The 17593-nt window shown below is 38.2% G+C and overlaps 1 protein-coding gene across 9 annotated transcripts in view; it reads left to right on the top strand.

Moving 5' to 3' along the window:
* Positions 1-17593, top strand: part of PCCA (propionyl-CoA carboxylase subunit alpha) — a 276456-nt gene that overhangs the window by 100081 nt on the left and 158782 nt on the right. For all 9 annotated transcript variants that reach the window (XR_010612328.1, XM_065677991.1, XM_065677989.1 and 6 more), the window contains 3 exons: positions 5309-5459; positions 15600-15743; positions 17267-17341. Coding sequence is in view for 8 of the 9 variants with exons in the window: in XM_065677991.1 (XP_065534063.1) it covers positions 5309-5459; positions 15600-15743; positions 17267-17341 (370 nt within the window). In the remaining variant the exon portion in view is untranslated. The remainder of the gene's footprint in view (positions 1-5308; positions 5460-15599; positions 15744-17266; positions 17342-17593) is intronic.

Here is a 17593-nt window from a genome sequence, read left to right as displayed (position 1 = left end):
ACTATAGATATAGTAAGCTATAGAAACAGTAACTCAAAAGTACTAAATAATCTTAATCCCGCTGATATCAGATGGAGCTGAAATACACTGCTATTGTGCAAGGTATGGTCTTGCTGTGTTTTCTGTTGCGTGGCATTCATCAGAGAAGTTCTGATTTTAGAAAACCAGACATAGGTATATCACTACCTGTGGGAATTCCCAGTGTAATGTGTTCACCAGCTGGGATGACTTTACCATTATTTTATAGCACAGAACTATGTGATGCAGTAATTTAGGATGTGAGGAAAAGCACATCATTCAAATGATGTTTATTTAAAGGCAGCATATAAATGAATGTTGAATTGTAATTGTGGGACTGGCACTGTTTAGGACCTAGATTTTAAGTTACAAAACAAAGCTTAAATCTAATTATACAAACCCAGTAATAAATGCTCAAATAGCTTTTGTTACTTCCTGGATTGTGGGTTTCTCAGAAGCCTTATGCCTAAATATCTGACTATGGTTTTGTTTGTGAAATGTGAATTCTTCAGGTCCTGAAACAATGTGCATGTGCACATGCATATACCTAAGCACTTAGAAGAGTTTTTTTGCCTCAGGATAACATGTGAAGTGCTGCCTGCAACTACTGCCTGCTCATTCTCTATGCATGTGGTCAACTAAAGGGAGAGTGATGTGTCTTTCTCTCACCAGGCAACTGTGATCAGAGTTTTCTTTCCTCAGAAATATCAGCCTTTTAACTTTCTTGGGCTTCGATATTGGAGTTGTCAGTAAGTTTCCTCATCCCGTCCTATAACTCACATGAAAGAGTGTTCACAAGTCAATAGCTTCCAAAATTTGGCATGAAAAATTTCTTTCTTGTTGAATGCTTTAGACTCTGCCAGACTTTTATTGACATCTTTGGAAGCCTTATCTGCCTTACAGCCACTTGCAGTTGTCTGCAGAATCCATTTATTTACAAAGGGTTACACGATAGCTGCAGATAAGCAGGGTACTGACTTCTGTGAGACATGGTAGAAACCCTAAAGCCTGAAGTTAGCCCTTCCTGTGAGTGCTGTTTCAGTTAGTGTCATTGATTAATGACTCCTGGAAACACCTTTTCTTGTATGGCTGGGTGGAGGAAGTAATACTCTCATTTTTCCCTAATTTTAATGGTAGCTGCTGTTAAAAGCTCTGAGAGGTTGAAGCTGTTTGGTTTTTTGGTAGTGGGGTTTTTTTTGGGTTTATTCCCCCCCCCCCCCCCCCCTTTTCTTTTCTTTTTGATAGCTTTTAGTGGAGATTTAGGTCGGATATAATGAAGAAATTCTTTACTGTGAGTGTGGTGAGGCACCGGAACAGGCTGCTCTGAGAAGTTGTGGCTGTCCCATCCTTGGAAGTATTCAAACGTTCAAGGGGGTTGGAACTAGATATTAAGGTCCTTTCCAACCCTAACCATTCTGTGAAGCCCAGGAGATAGGAATGCTATAGGGTAAAATGTTTGTTTGTCTTTTGCACAATCTAAGGCTTTTGGCTTTGGCCTCTTCTTGAGCTTCTTTTGATTTACTTTTTTCCTATCAGGGTATTTTCCTAAGTGTCTCGTTTAAGAGATTGATTGTTGAGGGCCTTTTGACTTTGAGAATAATCTCTATTATTTTCTTAAAGCTAAGTCTGCAACTGTTGAAATTACAGGATCACTTCATGTTTGAATCCTAGCAGTTGTCCTACTGTCTCTGTTCTTGGAATCACAGACAGTAAGAAACATCTCATCATCACCAGTACTTTAGTTAGTCCAGGACAAAAGTTAGTGCTGTGCAAAACTTCCAGAGATTTACAGTCATTTTCTTTGCTTCTAGCTTCACACCTCTTTGGAAGATGCTGCTGGCTTCTCATTTCACTACAAAGGCGGAAAGTTGCATAGAGAAGCTGTGGCTGCCCCATCCCTGGAAGTGTTCAAGGCCAGGTTGGATGGGGCTTTGAGTAACCTGGTCTAGTGGAAAGTGTTGGAACTAGGGGTTGGAACTAGATAATCTTTAAGGTCCCTTCCAACCCAAAGCCATTCTATGATTCTATGATTCTATGATTTTCTATCACTCTGTCTAGAAATCATAGAATCATAGAATCATAGAATGGTTAAGGTTGGAAAGGACCTCAAGATCATCTAGTTCCAGCCCCCCTGCCATGGACAGGGACACCTCTCACTAAACCATCCAACACAAGGCTTCATCCAACCTGACCTTGAACACTGCCAGGTATGGAGCACTCACAACCTCTCTGGGCAACCCATTCCAGTGTCTCACCACCCTAACAGGAAAGAATTTCCTCCTTATATCCAATCTAAACTTCCCCTGTTTAAGTTTTAACCCGTTACCCCTTGTCCTGTCACTACAGTCCCTGACAAAGAGTCCCTCCCCAGCATCCCTATAGGGGATCCTTGAAGGATTTGGGGTTAATAGAAACAGCAAGCTTGTTCTGTTTGCAACTGTGTGTGTGATTCATAGGTGGCCAATTTAGACTTAGGGGCAAAACTGTGTTCTCAAATACTTTAACTTATTTTTACCTGTGCTGTTGTAGTACCTAATAGGTATCTCAAAGGAGAATGTTTTTTGTAGATAAGTAATTTTTTTGAATAAACAGTATGCCTAACTATTTCCTAGAGCAGATAGGCTGACCTTGATGTTTAGAAACTGAAAGTACTGTTCTCTGCCGGTATAGTGTGGTATCTTCAGAGGAAGGGTAGATGTTACTGAATTTTACTGTATTTTTTGTAAGCTGGGCAGTAAATTTCCACTGACAGTGTAACTGTACTTTTCAAATTCTCAACCTTATCTGTAAGTGAAGGTGATGGAAGTACTTTGTGAAACATTATCTGATGGGCTAGAAGTGGGGAGGTAACATTTTGCCCATTTGGTTCATCTCTGGCTGTAGAAACAATGGCACAAACCAGTTGTATTGTCTTTGATCGACTTTGCAATAGCTTGATGTATATCTTATGAGTTAAGTGTCAGCTGTGATCTTATATTTTCTCTTTGGTGCTTTTGTCTTGTGAATCTTTTTCATTTCGTAGCCTTCATGCTGCCACAGGAGCTATTTGGTTGAAAGAAAAACACGTGTATGTGTGAGAAAAATCAGGTTTAAAATGCTGTGTTTTCACAAGTGATGACTAGTGAGATTGGACGAGTTATTTCAGTTGTAAAAGATGCATTGTTAGATAAGGGAGAAACAATGTATATGAAAGATAAAGTGGTGGAGGGGAATAGGAAAGCTTTGGTTAATTAACCTAGATGATTGCAGGGATGATCCAGTCATTTTAGAGCATAAAGCTTAACCACGTGGCGGAGATCAAGTTTAGCAGTGTGACACCTCTGTTCTATTCTTTGGCTACAGCAGGAGGTGAACAGAGAGATCTCAGACCTACATTTAACAAACATAGTGAGGACACCACTGTAATAAAGGGGAGTAACTGTCTTTCATCTGTATAAGAAGTAATAATGGTAATTCTAGAAATAGAGTAGCTATTCTGTTCTTCATAAGCCACTCATTGACCTTTCATGATCAAAGCCTTGCAGACACCCCACATTGAAGTATAGATTGTTGATTTTGTGTAATGTATTATTCTCTTATTGAATCAAAATAAGAAATATTATGAAATTCTTTTACATTACCAGTGCCTACTTTTGGCAGGTACGACATAGTTTTGCATGTCTTCTGTTTTTTCCTTCGATCTGGTGTAGGATCTGGGAGCTTTCTTTGGATCAGACTTTACTTTCTTTTCCTGTTGATCCTGTTGTTTGCCAAGAAAGAAAATGCCTGCCCTGCTGTCTGTCGGAATCTGCCTGTGTCAGCACTGTGAGGATGGAGGTGCAAAGTAGCACTTTTGCCATGAAAAAAAGAATTCTATCCTAGTTTGCCTAGATATTTCCTCACTTTTTGTGTCATGTCAAATATGGTTTGTTGTGGCAGCAGTCTCTTAGCTCTTCCGTGAGTTCAGGTCTCAGTGAAAACCACCATAGTAAGTACTGAAAGATAAGTCCCAACCCAGCACTGGCTTCTATTTGAGTGCAGTCCTGGGCCCCAGATGGAGCTTCATTGACTTTGATGGGGCCACTTCAGGTAGGTGGAGGCTGCTGATTGCTGCTTTGCGGAATTAGGACCCAATGTTAAAGACATCTCAAGAAATAGGTAACGTTTGTTATTTTAGTTTTAAACCATAACCTAGAGATAAGGTAGAAGTGATTCGTATTCCCTTACAAAAGTACTTTTAAAATGATAACTGAGTTATATGCTGAATGTGCATCACCACTGAAATATAATAAGCATATTTGTGGGCTTACGTAAGATGAACTACATGTTTTCTTTCATTGAAGGTCCGTGTATCAGGTGAGGAGCAACAAGTTTCACAGCTTTGATGGAAAGCCACAGAAATTTCTCTAGCTCTAAATTAACAATCTGCATAGGTTAATTTGAATAACTGAATTTATAGGACAGAGGAGACCAACCAGAGTCTTTTGATTCACTAGACCAGTGGAAGGGGCATGTTGCACTTCTAGAATAAGAAGATTTGGTATTTGGGCGCTGCTCACAGGGGTCTCTGAGGTGGTAGCCGAGCTGCTCTTTGGGTGCTTTTGAGTGTGTCCAGGGTATGTGGAATGGAATGAATTGCAGTTAACAAACATGGATAACTACTCTTCAGGTTATGGGTAAAGCTGAGAGAAGAAATACAGGATATTAAGGTGTAAGTCATGGTAGTGTTGATAGTGTTTTAGTTAGATATTATGGATGCCCAAATTTTCTTCATTGCAGTCTCACGTAAGAAGCCTGAATAAATACTTCATTATTTTCCAAAACTTCTTTATTGCTTAAAATATCAGTGAAATGGCCATGCTGTTTTAATTCAGTCAGAAACCGAATTCCCCTTAGACCTCCTGTCTTGTGTTTTGGCATTCATATTTCCATTGGATGGATTTTTTAGTTACAGGGTTGGGTTTTTTTTTCAAAAATACATGCTTTCTAAAGTATCGTGAACTTGTATGTATTCATTTTCATTTAACTTGCTTTATTATAAATCTCAGTGTTCTAAAAAAAGTTGTGTTCTGTTATTTTGTATTTTAGAGAATATGTTATTTGTCCTGAATTTCCTGTACATTAGCAGTAATTGCAAAGCATGCAGTATAGCTATTTAGTGGTAATATAAATGTAAAGCATCCATTTGACAGTTTTGATGTGCTCCTATCTTTAATAATGATGCTGTCCTCTTTTGGTGGTAGTTTAAGCAGAAGATTAAATGATTTAATTATTTTTTTAAACTAAAAATCACATTCTTTCTGCATTGTAGCACTTTCCTAGACCCTGAAACTCGAAGAGCAATGGGAGAGCAAGCAGTAGCTCTTGCCAAAGCAGTAAAATATTCCTCTGCTGGAACAGTAGAATTCCTTGTGGACTCCAGTAAGAATTTCTACTTCTTGGAAATGAATACTAGACTTCAGGTAAGAAAAACAGCTCTTCAGATTCAGAAAAGTGTTATTTAAAAAAACAGAACATAACCTCCTTCCATAGTTAGGGGTCTGCTCCTGCAAAGACTTAAACATAACTAACTTGACGCATGTGAGCACTTCCCACTGAACTTAAAAGATATACTCACTTAAATAAGCCTGCATATACAAGACTTTGCAGCAGTGAGCCCTTGCACAGCACTCAAGTAAGCATTCAGAGCTTTTGCTCTTTGTTACACTTGACCTAAAGACCTTGCAAGAGGTCACTGTTAAGTGCCACTGTGAGTTCACAGTAAGTGGCTAGCCACTGTGCTCTGATGCTTTTCCCCACTGGTCCCTGAAGTTTCTATTTTATTTTTTATACTTTGATGGTTGCTTGCTGAGTTTCTCTAGGAGGGTGATTAAAACTATATGTGTGCATCAGCAATAAACCCACCAGCAATCTGCATATGATTGAAGTTGTGAATGGAATGCAACTGTGTAAAAAGCATGCTGACATGGTGTAGGATTTTTGTAACAGCACGTGTAGTCAGTACTAGATGTTACAATGTACACTGCCAAGGAATGAATAAGCAGTGTTTTATGGAAAAAACCCTCTACCTCTTATTTGACTGTTACAATGAATTTCTGGTCATAATCCAAGAAAATAGGCACATAACTTGAAGTCTGAGTGTCATTCTCAAAGACAGGAAGACAGTTCTTCTTGTAAGCAAGCAAATTTGATTGTCCTTATTCTCCTTTGCTCATTTCATTAATTAATGACAGAAATGTGTAATCAAGTGCCAAAGTGAATAGCTGCTTATTCTGTTTTGGCTACATTTTCTTTGGGACGTATTCTGCCTGCTGCTTGTATATGTGGGCAGGGATAGAGCATAAAGAGATTCTCGGAATTCTGACGTCTTTGTATGACTTTGTATAATGGCTGGGTAAATTTATGCTTTGGGTAAAGAAGTGAGAGAGGATTTGGGAGTGTAGCAGTCCTCCCCTGTGCTAGGGGAAGACTGCTGGTAAAATTTGCCTTGCCTTGCCAGGCAGCAGTGTTTTTGAAATTAGTCATGACAGTTATATTTCACATGCTTTTGCTAGAAGTTTCCTAAGCACAATCTGCTCTACCTGAGATTCAGTTAGAAGGTGCTGGTTAATGGCAATGTATAGTTCATTAAAATATGATGAAGAATTTCTGTCTCTTTGGTCGTAATTTACACTTTTCTCAATCTTGTAGTTTTTGAGAGAATGCTTCTTAATGCTTCTCCATGTTCTTGCTCACATAGAAGAAAATTAATGTATGATTTTGTGCATAGCCCTCTGGAAGTTCAGAAACATTTCCTTGCTATCCTTGTAGTATATTATTGTCCATCAATTCCTAAATGCAATTAGGGATGAAGTATCCATGGAGTCCTTTCTGTAATTTGTTTTCAAGATGTTATCTTTGCTGTTTTGTGGTGTCTTCCCCTGCAGTGCCTAGTGGTAAGTGTTCAAAGTCCCAGACCTCAAACTTGCTTAATTGTAGAGGTCTCCACATATGCAGTAAGAAAGCTTTCACAATTCCATCTTTAAGGACTTTAAAGGCTCCTTTTGAAAGATAGCCTAAGCCTGACAGTCCCCTATAATAGCAGACTCATTCTTTGCAACCCTCAAAGAAATTTACTAATCTTAAATTGCAGTACTTGTGCAGATATTCTCTAATTCCTCTATCCCGACTGTGTATTGTCTCTAATTAGTATTTCAGTTTGAGGCTGGAGAGTAGTAATTTTCTCTGGTTCTTCCCCAGGCTTACACGATCGATCTGTTACTTCTCCCAGGTTTCAAGCTTTACTTTCTTCAGCTAACAGTTATACAACTAACATCTCATACTAGCTCCCTTCTATTAAGAGCCAAACATAGAAACTGTAATGAAGCTCATCAAGATTTAACTTCAGAACCAGGAGAGTCTCCAGATGTCCCTGTATTGCTTCAGCCTTTTTTAACTTTTACATCTCCTAACTGTGAACAGTGGCTAACAGGCTCCCTTGCCCTGTTTTTGCTGAACGCTCCACAGTTGGAAGAACTTACCCAAATGATGGGTACCTGGTCCATGAATAATGCTACTAAGGTCTTTTTCAGTGTGCATTACAGACAGAACTTGCATCCCTCTGTTTGGTCTATCTGTCAGATATCTTCCAGTGGTTTTTGTAACTAATTTTGCAGTAATTGAGACTTGTATTATCACTTTGGCTGTCTTTTTAGGGAACTCTTTGGGCGTGTACCTTTTCTGCCATATAGTCCTGCAAAAAAGTATAAATTGCACCTTACAGGAAGTTCATATTATTTAATTTTTGTGTTAACTGTTGCTGCAATCCAGTGTGAGATTGGAAAGCAAAAAAAGGTTGGAGAATCAGCTCCGTTGTGTCTCTTGTATGCTACACAAATCTGTTACAGATGTTTCACTCCCTCCAAGTGATTCAGATAGAATGATTTATTCTTTGCTGCTGGCAATGTTCTTTTTGTTCTATCAGCTTTTCTGTCATTTTTCAGAGGCTAGCTGATAAGACACAAGATTGGATAGTTGCATAGCAAAACTAGTTATTCTTACTTTCCACAAGAAAATGTAGAGATGTATGCCCTAGCAGGTACAAGAGAACTTCTGTATGTTGTCATTTAGGGCACTTTTGGTTTTCAGACAGCTACTACTATTCAGATTACTGAGGCAGACCACGTATTGAATATCTAATTCTTTATAGCCACTGTGGTGTGCTTTGTGTTACCTAGTTGTCATTAGCTGTTTCAAGGGCATAGTCCAAAATAGCCAAACAAGAGCTTTGACATAAAAATTTCTGAACATTTAGATTGATAGCCTTTCTAATTTTCAAATTGTGTCAAAATCTCCTTATCATGCTGCCATCAGAAGTGCTGGCTTTCACTAGGAAAGTGTCTTCTGCTTTTCACTGGAAGATGAGAAATATTTCTCTTTGACTTGATAGGAAGAGAGTCTACCTCCTGTAAATAAAGAATATCTGTTTATGTATGGGTGTGTGGTGTGGTTAAGTTCCCTGCATGTGAATCAGTTAGTAACAGCAAAGGGTAAATACCACATACTCTGGAATCCTGTAGTATCTGTAGATGAGAAGCATCCCTCGTTGGCTTGAGAAGAACTGAGAGAAGTACAAGGAGCAGTGTGAGGAGAGCACTCACCTTGAATGCAGTTTGTACATTTGTGTCTCAGGTCTGTTCCCAGCCTTGTGCCTCCCCCATGGGTTGTGTAATTAAAGTAACAAGTGAGCACTCCCTCCTCAAAACATGACCAAATTTGCTTAGAGTGATCCGATTGAAAAGATCATTTGTACAAATGTTTTTGTCATAACTTTTTAGGGAGTAAAAGTTAATTTTGTAGAATATTTTGTCAACTTGTAAAAGATTTATTGAAAGCAAGTGGCGTATCTGTATGTTTTTATTTTACAGTTGTACTGGGAGTATTTATTTTATATCAATGTTTTCAAGTTCTTTTAAAGTAACTTGATTCTAAGGCATAAGGCGAATGTAAATAAACTTCCATACACCCATAAAACATTACCCAGTGTTAAGATATTTTGTTCACCACTTTCAAGGTTTTCATCAGATTTTACTGACCCCTGGAAAATGATATATTCCAGAGCTTTGTCTTTGTGCGGAGCTGGAAGTGTAAAAGACAGGGAGAATTATTACGTGCAATATATCTCTTTCTACCTTCCTTTTCTTCTGTTTGTCCACTCATGAAAGTAATAAAGAGCATGGTTGGGAAATGTCTAGAAATACGTAGAAATCCAGCTGGTGATTGTCTGGAGCTTCAATGCTTATAAACTCCTGGTTCTAACAGTTTCTTAATGGTATCTATATTCTGTTGCACATCATTAGGCAGCACCTGCTACATGTTTGCTCAGTGAAGGAGAGAAGTGCTGGAAAATTCTGCAGCTGCACTATATAAACAGCAGTGGCAAAATACAAATAGCAAAGTGATGAGCTGAGTCTGGATTGCCAGCTAAAACCACAGAGAGGTGCTGACTTTGGTATCCATAGCAAACCCATGGGACGGCAAGAGGTAGTTTTGCTGTCTGGGTGTGCGTAGCTGCCTAGAGGATGAATTGTGATAGGTGAGCCAGAGTATGGGAGCAGTGCAAGGGGCTGTCAGGAGGCAGAGGAGCAGATTTCTGCTGAGTCTGAATGGAGAGATTTCAAAGTAAAGTCTCAAGTGACTGTTTCTGCTGTTTGCTGAGGCTCTTCATATTTCTTAATACTGGAATCGTGTTTTACTGTGACACTTTGCTTCAGTCATTTTAAGTAGGCTAACAAACAGTGTCAGATGGTAAAGACTTTCAATTGCTGCTAACCTGGGCTGAATTTGAACTACTGACCTAAAGGTGAAAGGTCTCTTATCCCATTACCAATCCCCTAAGCCCACCAGAATCCATTCTGCACACAGTTTATACCAGCTGTTCATGGCCATTTTTAGAACCAAAAGAAAAGGTGATTTTACTGCCAAACAACACTTCTTCACACAAGAGGGTCAGCCGACAACAGTTAACCAGATTTTTGCCACATTCTTGCCTCCTAAAGCAACTTCCATTATGTAGCTACTGGTTGTCTGCTTTTCAGGCTTCCCAAAAGAACTACAGAAAAGCATTGCTAATTGTTGTTGACAGAAGAGAACAACATTGTTTGTGTAAGTCATTGAATCTGAAAGATGCCATTAACAGTGCTGCCAGGGCATGGAGCGATATCTTAGAGACAATGTTACCACATAACTATCATAAAATACTATTTATAAAGTAGAGAAAAAAGGAGGCTCCCCTCCATTTTTAATAAGTAGAGGAACAAAAGATCATTCTTCAAAGGGCACAATAGTTTCTTTCCTTTGGTAAAGCAAACCAAGATCGGCTGCAGTGTGACCAGAACCATCTTGAACGAAGTACTCTGAGAGGGCTTTAATACTGCTGCTAAATACAGTGAAAGCAGGGATTGCATCTTTAGGAAAGACAGTGTAGGTCTTGTGGCTACGAATTTATTTATATTGTGGAGTATGTAGTGGAAATGAAATTATGTAGAATTACTGAATTGTGAGATTGTTTTTTGGAGGTGTGTTTATTGAGAAAGTTATGTTGAAATTGAGAGCTAAATAATTTGTTGGTGTAAAGTGTGCTGTTCATTTAAAAGACAGAGGAGACAGATTCAGTATTCATAGGCTATGTATTTTCTCACCTGCGTCTATCCAGTATGATAAAGAAAAAAAATCCTGGCAAATTAAAATTGAGAAAACTGAATTAATGATTATTGGAAGATAAATTCCTGTGAGGAAGTACATTACATTTCTTTTTAGAGTTCTTACACGTTATGATTAAAAAAATTAGTTGGTACCAAATGTCTGTACATTAATCTTTATTTCTATAGCATCTTACAGAGGAAACAGCAGAAGTCTGTCTGAACAGCTTAGTTGATGGAAAGTTTTTGTAGTTCTGGTTGAACTCAGTTCTTTGATCACGCACTGATAAATAAGAAAATAAACAGCAACTGATATGACATGCTATATCTATGGAAAAGGACAACACATGAGATTGCCTGTTATATATTCCCATGTGCTCTCCATTCATCCTGTGCATTATTCCAACTGTTGTCTGTTCTCCAGCAGCCTTTCTGAAAAGCTGGTTTTCCTGTGTGCTCCCAAACCCCATATACACACGAACTCTTGCAGAAAGGAGATGTGACCCCAGAGTGCTCCTGCTCATAGTACTCAGGAAGCTGGCATACCTGAAGAGCAGAACATGTGTGCACCTCTGTGGCTGTTCACCGAAATAGAAACCAGACTTACTGGAATAAAGGGGGTTGAGAAGCATCTGTAAGTTAGTGGGTTTGGGTCAATTGATACTGGTTTTGGCTGCAGCAGAAAAACCTGTGGGACTCCAGGTGAATCATGTTTCCTGGACACTGAGGTGTATGTTGAAAGTTAGTTTTGAGATTATTTATCTGAATGTAAAGGAGTATCTGACACCAACTAGGGACTTACAGTAGTAGGAGTGACACAGGCTATAGTTTTAAGTCTACTGAAATTTAGATTTTCTTGGCCACTGTAGTCTGCTTGAATGCTCTGAATCATGAGTAACTAAATGTCTTATGCACACAAGGGCAAGAGAGCAATTTGTGAGAGTATCCAGAAGTGTTTGCTATTAGATCTGAGTAGCTTGATGGTCTTGGGAAAAATGTGTGCTGAAATTATTCCCCTGAATATAAGGGGAATAGAGGTCTTTCCTAATTTAACTCTTATCTCCAACTATTCATAAAAACTGCATGACTGTTTTTGTAGCTGTGGATAAACCCCAGTATGATAAAGTTTTAAGAGTATTGGCAGTCACAGAACAGGAGGAGAGCTAGCAGCTTCTCCATGCTGTTCTGGGCATGGATGCTAACTGGACTGCGATGTTGGCAGGTTCCCCTAGCTCTTTTGTACCTTCTTCACTATGTATTATTAGTTACTGTTTTCTCACGGGCTTTGCCACTAGTGTCTCTTGCAGTACAAACTGGAAGAGGTTAGGGAAGCAAAACCACTTTTAATGCTCACAGGGAATCTAACTGCTGTGAGATGTCTGTAGAAGAGCAGATCCCATATGAAGGGGCAGCACTTTCCCTTTACCATGTATGGATGTTGCTGGCTATAACAGGTACGGCTTTGTAGACTTGAAAGCAGGAATATAAGTGGCATTTTTTAGGGGAAGAGGTGTGTGTGTATCACAGAAGATGGGGAGTAAGACTCTTTAAAGGTGATGTGTATCGTACTTAAATGCGCTGAAATGATGACTCGTTATAAATTGTGTATGACCAGACTTTGGTGTAAGTAAAGGAACTGGTAGTAAAGGCGATGCTTTTGGCAGCTAACTAATTGGGAGGTATTGCTGATCAATTTTTCTGCTTGACCTGTTGAGAATAAGGTACAGCTGCTTTGATGATATAGCTATGATCCTTAGATTGCTTGCTGCAGACATGTCTGGTTTTGCCTTTTGTGTTAAGGACAGATACAAATGTGTGAATTTACCCACTTTCTTGTAACCATACGAACACTGGCTCTTACCTTATTGACTAGGGCTGCACTGGCAAGATCTTGGATCAGCTGACTACAAAATTGAGTACGGCTGTAGTCAGCTGACTACAACATTGAGGTGTTGATCAATTGAGAGGGATTCAGCTCTGTTTGTGGGCATACTTGCATTCATCTCTAAAAATTCAGTCCTTGACTTAGCATCTATAAAATGGCAAGTAAAGGCTGCTGATTGAGATATAGCATAAAGTTAATAGAAGAAAATACATCAGGCAGGCAAACTAAGAATGACACTGGATGTAGAAGGCTGTAAAGTAAAATAGAAAAGTGTTTAAAGCCTAGCCTTTAATAATAATTTAAAAAAAATTACAATTATGTTGGTCAAATAGCTGAAACAGTTATTGTAGAGCTTTTGTAAGTAGGGGATGATGATGTCTGTGGGGTTTTTGGGGGGGAGGGGAGAGAGAAGAGGGGGTCTAATCTTTTCACTTTTCCTACTCCTGTCCTTCCTTGCTTTGGAAAAGGTTAGAGCTTTAATTTCAGATCCTGCATGTATCTCTCTATTGGGTGGATTCTTATACCTCCAAAACCCCATTTCAGAGTGCTCATTTGACCAGGTTATGGCATTGCTGCGTGATTAAAGCCCTTTTGCACCATACACCAAAGCATATTGTGTATATTGCTTAAAATACTGACCCCTCCTGCCCCCTCCTTGCCAAAAGAAAATGGCAAAAACGTGCAATTTGGTCCACACACCTCACTGAAAGGTTAAATTTACAAATAAGTTAACCAGGATTTCAAGGTTAAAATTCTTCTCTACCTCATTTTGGTTATCTTATGGTCTTAATGTATACCAAAATGCATTCAAAATGTATTTGATACCCCCAAATTAGTGATTATGATTGGTACTGTCTACATTATGCCTAAACAGTACTTGCTGAAGCACAGTCCTGAAAGAAAGCAAAACAACTTCTCACCCCCAAGAAAACCTCAAAAAATTTTCCTCCGTCATATTTTCTGAATGCTGTTTTATGTGCAGAAACAAAGGGAGTATTTTGAAGAAACAGAAGAAAATATTGACTAAGTCAAAGATCTGTACTGAAGAATGGATTAAATAAATGTTTGTGAGTCATAAGAACCAAACAACAAAAATATTTTTCTTTCCAGAAACATTCCATCCTATTTTGATCATCAACAATAAAGCTGAAAACAACAATGAAGCTATTGAATCTGGAATGCCAGTTGCTATCCAAGATAAATGACAGTATAACTAAATAATGCAAATGTCTTTGTAATAAAAAGAAAAAAAGAAAGAAAGAAGTATTGTAATTTAATTATCTGGAATGTTAGTATTCCAGATGTTTTCTAAACTGAAAGGTAATTTTTTAAAACTTGAATTCCAAAATAAGAGAGTAAGTTCTGTTGTCCAAACATGAATGTGTGACAAGTAGCTGAGGGAGTTTTAATAGAAACTTCAAGTCTTAATAGAAATTGAATTGCTTCAATTTAACACTGCAGGATAGACACTAAGATCTTCCATAGATTCTTGAAATACTATTATTAAGCTTGACATGCTGGAGAATATCTTGTGTTAGGTAGAATCAAGATTGAATCCCAAAGGTACCTCCTAAACTGTATAATCAAATTCCCATTTCAATGTCACTTTCATCCTTCAAAGAATAGGTGCTTGTTTCAGTGATGATTTGTCATTAAAATTATGTCAAAACGTCTTAAAATGTTGTTGAAACTCTGAACAAACTCACAGCACACACAGGGCTAATTATGGATGCCATCTGTTTATTTTTACAAAGCCTTTCTCTTAAAGACCAAAGCATCTACTTGTTCTGATAAGTCACAAGATTATACAAGTGACTGAATATTTTTCTTAATACTAGTGTACTTGAGGGAAGAAAGACAAGTGATTTGGTCGCTGACCTTTTTCTGTGTCACAAAACGTACACAGTGTGACATCTCATGATAGAGAAACCATTATGAAATGTGTTTTCTTGAGGTGTTTTAGCCCTTGGAACGCAAACATTTTATTATAAAAGTGTCAGTTCTGTTGTATTTTCAATATGGAAAGTCTAATAGATGTCTCTGTGTGAAGAAGATGCTTTTAGCATGCCTATTTTTTACTTGATCTATATGGTGCACCATCCTATCTTTGCTCGCTTTCTTGCTGTAGTCTGCCGAGTTAAAGGGACTTTTTAAAGTTAATAAATATGTCCATTTAGATCCCCATTTCAAGGAAAAAGAGTGTGTGTGTATGTGCATATGCGCGCACATGTGTGCATGCTTGTACGCACATGCCAGGTTAGCCTGAACGACGGGTATTCCCATGGCAGCATCATCCAAAGCCCTTAGCAGCAATTTGCTGAGAGCACAGAGTGACTCTGCTGGTCCAGCCCAGCTATTGTGCATGCTAAGCACTAAACAGATAAGTCTGGAGGGGGAAAAAAAAATGAAGAATCCATCTGCTCATTTCTGCTACACTGCGCTGATGCAAGATTACGCTAATCTGGTTGCTTGTCAGGACAGGTTAGTGAAAGCAGGCGAATGGGTGAGATTTAGGGTAGGCTTGTTCTATAGAAAATTGTAAGCGGGTCCTGTATGTGCCATGTGAAGTGTAGCAGAATGGGTTGATTATCAGATACTTGGAGATTTTCAGTTAAAATATGCTTATGGCTACAGCGCAAGTCTTTTTAAAACAAAATTGCATGGGAAAAGCTTCTGAACAAATGAAAATTAAGTCATCATCACCAGGTACATTTGAATTTGTAAAATAAATGAAAAAAGAAACCAAAACAAACCCCTACAAAACTCCAAACCCTCCTAAGGTGTTCTGTCTAGTCTTTCTTTTGTATGCTGCTTCTAGTCATTGTAATCTCCTGATTGTTTTCTGGGATGTGCCTGCAAAGACAGTGTTTGCTGATGTTTGTCAATTTTTTTGGGAAAAAGACCAAGACCGGAATGTATTCTTTGTCTGTTCTTTGGCTGATCTAACTTCTTGTTTATCTGTGGTTGTTTATGGAGAGGGATTTTTTTGTTGTTGTTGTTTTTTGTTACCTATTGACTGACAGTTCTTGACCTTGCAGGTTGAACATCCCGTCACAGAATGCATTACCGGCTTGGACTTAGTCCAAGAAATGATCCGTGTTGCTAAGGGTTACCCTCTCAGGCACAAACAGGCTGATATTCCCATCAATGGCTGGGCGGTTGAATGTCGAGTTTATGCTGAGGTAAATGAGTGGTAGTGGGGAGGGAGGTAGGTGGCTGAATTGTGAGTAATAATACCTGGGTGTGGATAGATGCCAAGGTGAAGTCAAGGAATATCATCTGGAAGTCACAATTTAAGAGTATGCAACACAAATAGTTAATGAGATTTTGTAGAATTGCAGAATTTTTATTTTTTTTTAATTAAAAATGCAACATATATTTCAACATAGTTTTTTCTGAAATCAAAATAGAAAAAAGGTAAAAGTTAGTTAAGGTTTATTTCTAAGGACATTTACTATGTTCATGTTTAATGCAGTGCTGGAGCTACTTGCTACAGTTAACTACTGTTTCCAGGTTTCTTAACTTGTGCATGTGAAACTCATTGACTTAAGAAGACAGATAAAATTCAATGGCTTACAGATTTTTTGTTGTATTAAAAATTTTAAATAGGTTATTGAAAAAGCAAGTTACGTGTGTTCTGAAACAAGAGTTTATAGCACAAACTTTCAAAGTGCATTGCAAGATAATAACTTTATAATCATGGTATGACTATCTCACCTTAAAAAAAACTTACTAAAATGTAAGAGCCCTTTTCAAGCATGTTTAAGACATTTCAAGGTACTGTCTTTTTGTTGCCATTTTTGGTGCATGAAAACCAAGATTTGTGAATTAAAAATTATGCCTAGCTTCCTTCATTTTGTTTTAGGAATGTTTTAGGTAATAGTGTTTTTGAGAAATAATTCAGCACCTCGAGATGTCTTTTTTCCCTCCCAACTATTGTGGCTTTTGTGATGAAGGGCATCTTTACGTTGGTTTTATTCTTTCTCTTCATGTATGTAATCCTCAATTTGCTATACTGATTAAAAGTTATATAGAGTATTCTGATAAATAATAAATATTTGCCCTGTGATTGGCGTGGAAGCTGTTCTGAGCATGGGTAGCCTTTACTCTGGAGTAACTGATGCTTGGACTTTTTTTTTCTGTTCAGTTTAGATTCTGTCACATTTATAAGTGCTGGGTCCAACTACTTTGCCATGAATTTGGTTATTCTGTAAGCCATATATGTGTTTGCTGTCCTATCAAGTTTATATTGGCATTGCATTATGTAGGAGATTTCAAAGGCATAAAGCTCAGTTTGGTTTCTTAAGTTAATTGAATTTCTAACTGCTCTTTTTATCTCTAAAATTTTATTCCTTATGCTCTCTTCTCATCTCCACCCTTCTGCATACTTGCCCATCCTTCTTCCAAGGCACAAAGCAGCAATTGAAAATGTCATCTTTGTATATTTTGGTGGTGTACTGTAGCTGTGTGAAGAATACTTCTTTTCTGCTTTTTGACTGTGATTCAAGAGAATTTATATGCTTCCAGCTGTTTATTTGGAGTCACAGGGGTAGATGGATGAAGAAATGTACTTCAACACAAGTAATTCTGGGGAAGAAAACAAAGTCATTCCAGCAGTGATTTCTATTAGACATTAAGCTTTTAAGTGTTATCTTCTCCATGTCTGTAAAAGCTTAATGCTTTCTCATGTTGAATTTTATTTCAGGACCCCTACAAATCTTTTGGCCTGCCATCCATTGGTAAACTGTCTCAGTATCAGGAGCCATTGCAAGTGCCAAGTGTAAGTAACTTGGTTCTGGTGTTCATGGGTGCTGAGTGTCTCTTTTATAGATGAACACTGTAAGTACTTGGCAGCTTTGTAAATCAGGCTTGTTTTTCCAGCTTCTTGCCCGGGGGAATGGGACATGACAATATTTACTTGTGAAACCTGAAAAACTACTTAAAAATGTACACTTCCAAACTGGGTTTAAAATGTTCAAATTTGGTGTAACAGGAAACCATTATATATTGAAATATTTTGTTACATTCTAGA

This window comes from Lathamus discolor, chromosome 4 (genome assembly GCF_037157495.1).
Source record: "Lathamus discolor isolate bLatDis1 chromosome 4, bLatDis1.hap1, whole genome shotgun sequence".
Lineage (NCBI taxonomy): Eukaryota > Metazoa > Chordata > Aves > Psittaciformes > Psittacidae > Lathamus > Lathamus discolor.
This window is presented reverse-complemented; position numbering and strand designations above follow the sequence as displayed.